General features: G+C 40.8%; 1 protein-coding gene across 1 annotated transcript in view; it reads right to left on the bottom strand.

Annotated features, from left to right (window-relative positions):
* Positions 1-1162: 1162 nt before the first annotated feature.
* The window catches only part of LOC109974552 (coiled-coil domain-containing protein 102A-like), a 71733-nt gene continuing 66506 nt past the window's right edge, over positions 1163-6389 (bottom strand). The window contains exons 5-6 of the mRNA XM_020624778.1: positions 4521-4771; positions 1163-1537 (exon numbers count right to left, since the gene is read on the bottom strand). Of these exons, the coding sequence (XP_020480434.1) occupies positions 1204-1537; positions 4521-4771 (585 nt within the window). The 3' untranslated portion in view covers positions 1163-1203. The remainder of the gene's footprint in view (positions 1538-4520; positions 4772-6389) is intronic.

The raw sequence follows: 6389 nt of genomic DNA, 5'->3' as shown, positions 1-6389 counted from the left end.
GCATTGTAAATGCAGTCCTGTTTCAGAGAGGAGATGACAGTAGGAGTCACAATCGAAAGGTGTTGATGTACTATAGCTCTAAGCTAGATAATGTTGAAAGAGGACATCCAACTTGTGTGAGACATGTTGCTGCAATTGGTCGAGCAATATTGAAAACAGCACACATCACAATGGGCTATCAGACGGTTGTACACACTACCCACGGGGTAAAAGCATTTCTGGACTCTAAAGCATTCACATTGTCTGCACAGAGGACAACTTCATACTTTTGAAATATTTAGCTTTATTTTGACAATCTTGCCCCAATCAAATGAATGGGAAAATTCTACTTCAGCATAATTTCAGTTATCAAAATGTTCAGCTCTTCAAGGACATTCATGCTTTTTATAAGAATTTTTCTAAACTTCATACTTTTATAATATTTAGCTTTATTCTGAAAATCGTGCCCCATTCAAATGCATGGGGAAATTCTACACTCAGCATACTTTCAGCCATTTCGGGTATCAAAATGTTCAGCTCTTCAAGGACATTCATGCTTCTCTTCAGAATTTTTCTAAATCTCATACTTTTGAAATATTTAGATTTATTTTGAAAATGTTGCCCCATTCAAATAAATGGGAAAATTCAAATTCAGTATACCTTCACCTATTTCAGGTATCAAAATTATCAGCTGCTCAAGGACATTCATGCTTCTCTTCAGAATTTTTCTAAATCTCATACCTTTGAAATATTTAGCTTTATTTTGAAAGTTTTCCTTGATTCAAATGAATGGGAAAATTCTACTTCAGCATACCGTCACCTATTTTGGGTATCAAAATGTTCAGCTCTCCCAGGACATTCATGCTTCTATTAACAATTTTTCAAAAGATCACACTTTTAAAATATTTAGCTTTATTCTGAAAATCTTGCCCCTTTCAAATGAATGGGGAAATTCTACTTAAGCATACTTTCAGGTATTTCAGGTATCAAAATGTTCAAGTCTCCCAGGGCATTCATTCTTTGACTCAGACTTTTTATACACTTCACACTTCTGAAATATTTAGCTTTATTTTGAAAATTTCCCCCATTCAAATTAATGGAAAAATTGTACTTCAGCATACTTTCAGGTAGATATGCCTTTCAGGTGTCAAAATGTTCAGCATTTTCAGGGCGATCCTTCAGCTCATTGCATCCACATGCATTTTCAACAGGAAATGCATTTCTCTAGTTTAGTCTGTTCTCTAGCTGATCTAACATCTTAATCCTGCAGCTAGTGGCAACATTAAGGCACAGCAGTTGCCCTATTTGGTCAAACAACATAAACACATTTTGTTTGTGGGACCAACATCTACAGTAGGTGACCCTTCTGACGACCCAGAAAGCAACAGGAGATCCACACAGACTTGTTGTGACTGGCACAGTGGTGGCCTGACTACATGCATGTTTCACCTGTTTGAGGGCCTCCTGTTTGCTCTTGCTGAGCTCCTCATATTTAAGTTTCCATTGACTCAGTTCAGCCTCCAGCCTCTCAATGCTCTTAGTCAGAGCAAGCTTGTCTCTGGGGAAGACACAAAGACACAACACACATTAGTGATGTTTGGACACTCAATCACACAGCTCTAGAGCCTGGATGGGTTATGATCTGAGTCAGCTAATGTCAGCCAAAAAGGATTTTTCACAATTTACATTTCCAGTTTTTAAGGGGAAAAAGTACCTCAGAGATCACTAGTGAAATACCAGTCACTGCCTACAGCTTCCCTTTATGACCCCAGGAGACACTGACTGATGAACCTGCTATAGCTCAGGATATTTTAAAATACATGGCACACATGACCAGCTGCCCACGGAAATAAGACTTCACAGTAAGATGTGTTGATATGATAGGGCTGAGTGGGGCCTGTCCTGGTTTGAGTTATACAGCTATTGTATATAGTACGCGTCAAGTCCCACATTTTACCCATGGCACTCCCATTTCAGTACTTTGCTGGTATCTCACAGCTGTATACTAAAACATCTCACATCCTCCAAAGAAAATAAAAGTGTTGAATGCACTTCCTGGCTTCAGCTCCAGACAAAGCTGCCAGCAGAGGTGGTCATTTACAATGTAGAATAAGCAGTGGTGGAGGAATGTTCATTGTCTACTTTGGCTATGGGTTACACTGGTCTTCACAGGTTGGCAGGGGACAAACAATCCCCTTACCAAGGTAATGAAGGAGACAACTCTATAGCCACTCCATCTGATCTCCTCAGTAGGATAACAGTTTCCCCTGGTATTTTAATGTCAAAAACCATTCAGTTTATTTATTATGTATTTGTTCTAATCTATAATGGTTGAAGATTATGTTTCTGGAACTGCCCATTTAATTCACATTAATTGTTTTCTTGTACAATCTGTAATTCTGTTTGTGTAATTTATATATAGTTCTGTGTTGTTTTTGTGACTAAATGCTGTGAGGAGCCTTGTGAGGTTCCCAGAGAAGCAAACCTGAGGATGCCTCTGATCACACGTAACCAGAGGCAGAAATAGTTTGAGTTAATTGACATGCATTGCTGGTGAACAGCTAAAAGAACTCCACCATAAAACTGAAGAACTACTGTAAACTGAAGAAAGCAAAGCTGAAACATCTGTGCATGTTTCCTCCTGTGCTAACGTTTGAATTAACTCAAAGGAAATATTCTCACTGACGTGGGTACGCATGCGTTTGCTCCATGGGCTAAATTAGCATTTTTCTGAAAAAACAAGAAAATGCTAGAGTGCTTAGGAAGTTCAGTTCACATATGTCAAAGGTGCACATTGCAAAAAGAGACCAAACAGATGTAGAAATGAAAAAAGAAAAGAAAAATGTAAGCCGGTCTTGCTGAAATGAATAAAAAGCCTTTATTCAAATGTCTTACATGAATGATTTAAAAACAATACATGTTAAAAAAGGTTTGGTCATTTTGTGCAATAATTTCTTCTTAGTGGAGTTGATATGTATAAATCCCTTAGTTTCTTGTGAGGTCGACTGCTGCCATGTTTTGGTCCTTACATCAGTGAGAGCAGTGCTTTCCAGTTTGTTGGTGCCTGTTATCATTAGGTGTTTGTAATTACCAACTAAAAACAAAGCTGTGTATTGTGGGTTACGCCCTGAACAAGGCAGTTTGTGCAGCTACATGTGGGCTGCAACTCATTTTAAGATGTATTGTTTTTGAATTTCTCTGCTTTTGATAAAGTACAAAAAGTCCAAACACAGTAAATGGAAATGTTTACTGAGAAACTAGGCGGAAAATTATAAACTGTTTGGGAGAAGTCAACAACTGGTTTGCTGCTAGTTGAGTCTAATGCATCAGCATAGTTCACTAGTATTTTTAAGGGGTGGTGAAGGTAGCATTCAGGACCTTTATGTACATAATTAAAAGCAAAAATACCTTAGTGTAAAAGTACTTCATTACAAATCCTGCATTCAAAATAAACTACCCAAATGCCAGATGCTACATTTCCCATAATGCAATCAATGGCTTTTTTTGTTTGACCCTTACCTAGCATGCACCCACATTATAATGCCAGCCTCCTGTAATACATTAAATAGGGTCTCACCCACTCTCAAGGATAAGGAAATCTATCCTATTGAATAAACAAATAAAAGCCATGCTGTTTTCTGTTTAATCTTCATGCGGCATACTTAAACTATTTTTGAGCAATAAATTTCTGCTGTCAGTCAGCCTGGCAAGAACAGCTTGGCCAGCAATTGTTTTTGGGAGCTGCTGCCGACAGACAGCTAGTCCTGAGGATGAGAGACAGCGGACACAATGCTTCATTAGCACAAACATGCTTGGCCAGCAGTTGTTTTTTGGGAGCTGCTGCTGACAGACAGCTGGTCCTGAGGACGAGAGACAGCGGACACAATGCTTCATTAGCACAAACATGCTTGGCCAGCAGTTGTTTTTTGGGAGCTGCTGCTGACAGACAGCTGGTCCTGAGGACGAGAGACAGCGGACACAATGCTTCATTAGCACAAACATGCTTGGCCAGCAGTTGTTTTTTGGGAGCTGCTGCTGACAGACAGCTGGTCCTGAGGACGAGAGACAGCGGACACAATGCTTCATTAGCACAAACATGCTTGGCCAGCAGTTGTTTTTTGGGAGCTGCTGCTGACAGACAGCTGGTCCTGAGGACGAGAGACAGCGGACACAATGCTTCATTAGCACAAACATGCTTGGCCAGCAGTTGTTTTTTGGGAGCTGCTGCTGACAGACAGCTGGTCCTGAGGACGAGAGACAGCGGACACAATGCTTCATTAGCACAAACATGTCATCCCCATCTCACTTTTAAAGTGGACTTCCAGTCAGACTTGACAAAGCTCCTCCAAGGCCAAGATAAACTGATCTTGATGTACAAAACTGGTGGAGTGGCTATAGTTAAAAACATGCTGGAAGTAAATGTCCTTCAAAGTAAGTACTCATTATACTGATGGACAGACATTCTCATTCAATTCAATGGGAAAGTGTGTCCAAACGTTTGACTGGTATCCTTGCAGTTTTGTATTTCCTGTCTCTCTTACTCTCTCTCTTTCCGCAGGACTTTCTGGGACTCGTCCAGGCGAAGCTGCAGGGCGTTTAGTTTGCTGGAGTCTTCCTCCACTGTGCTCACATCCTCCCACAGCTGCCTGCTGCGTTCCTGCCGGCTCAGACCAGAGGATGAACGTGGGCTGGTAGGGTTAACATCGGCGTTGCCACCACGACTGTCCCAGGCATCCTGACTGTCAGCACCCAGGGTCTGGGAATGGAGGACTGACTCCAGCAGCTCCAGGTCCTGACAGAAGAAGACACAGAGAGACAAAGGAGAAGATGAGACCAGAATACCAGCTTGCAGATATGAGGTGAATAATAGCATATTCTTGCAGCCCAGATATGGTGATACAGTGTTACTGTAAGATTTGATTCTTATAGGCTCTAGTTACTTTGTAAGCTTTAGTTACTTTTCATCCCTTTAGTTACTTTTCAGTTTTTCATTTTCTTTTAGTTACTTTTCATATGTTTTATTTTCCTGGCTTATACATATTAAAACTGTATTGATGAAAGCTGTATTGTGCTGAGTGTAACAGTGGGACTTTATGCTGTAGAGACAGGATGTTTGCATCTCCTAGTAACCAAACAGCCTATTTATATTTTAACAAAGACCTGTTGGCCTGTTTTACACCCACACCTAGACCTACTTAGCATATCCCAGGTTCTGCTTTGTCATGGGGTGTCCTTCAGAGCCAGGGGGCTCACAACCTGAGATAACCACCTGGCCAGTTCAGCATACTTATTAGCATCACACACACAGGTCGCCTGCAACCCAGACCACCCACTGATCAAGATCAAGCTGCCACCTGACACACACACACACACACACACACACACACACACACGCGCACACACACACACACACCTAGGATTTTACCACATTTCAACAAGGAGGTGTGAGCTCCGGTTTACACCAAAGGGCCAATAGGATTACGAAGTGTTGAGTGTTGTACCTTTGTTTAGGGCAGGCCAGACCCAGCCAGATAAATGCATTGTAAACACATAACTCATGGTTCAGAGGATGGAATTCCTGCGGGAGCTCTGTCTCTCTGATCCCAGCACTGTAAGACTTTACCTGTGCTCAGACTTCCAGTAAACTTTCTGTTGATTTTAAACAGTCCTCTCCTGTCTTCACATCTTGCACTTCCAACAAAAGAATTGGGTTAATTTCTAACATTACCATGACCAAATTTTGCATATCCATATATGCAATACATACAGTTATGGCCAAACATATTGACACCCTGCATTTCTGTCAGATAACACACCACTGCTCCCAGAAAATTGCTGCAATCACAAATTCTTTGGTATTCTCATGTTTGTCTTTTGTTTGCATTGAAACAACACAAAAAGCTGAGAAAAATGCCAAATCGTTTCGTTTCATAGTGTCTTCTTATGTTATATTCTTTCGTTAAAGCCACATTGACTCCACACACCGGACAAACAGTTCTGCCCTTTACATTAATGAACAGATAATCTTCCTCCCACCTGTGTTGAAAGCTCCAGCTTTCCATCTTTCGTTTGGCCATTTTCTGGGAGGGGTGGATTATATTTGCCCGAGGTGCCTAGTAGCATGAAGTTGCTAATGAATGTAAACAAAAGGTGCTTGCGGGTCTTGATTGACGCGCCATTGCACTAGCAAAGCATTCTGGGATTTGCAGTATAATAATAATAATAATAAAACTTTATTTATATAGCACTTTACAACTCCAACAGAGCACAGAGTGCTTTACAGCAGAACATGTGTAACTAATAAAAACACTACTAAAACAATAAGACCTAAGCAAATAATGAGGATGTCAGGAGTGGCAGAGAAGTACTGATCTTTAAGAACAAGGGTGATGTGCAGAGTTGTAGCAACT

Source organism: Monopterus albus, unplaced genomic scaffold (assembly GCF_001952655.1).
Source record: "Monopterus albus unplaced genomic scaffold, M_albus_1.0 scaffold338.1, whole genome shotgun sequence".
In the NCBI taxonomy this organism is placed as follows: domain Eukaryota; kingdom Metazoa; phylum Chordata; class Actinopteri; order Synbranchiformes; family Synbranchidae; genus Monopterus; species Monopterus albus.
Note: the sequence above shows the minus strand (reverse complement) of the source record. Positions and strands in the feature narration are given on the sequence as shown.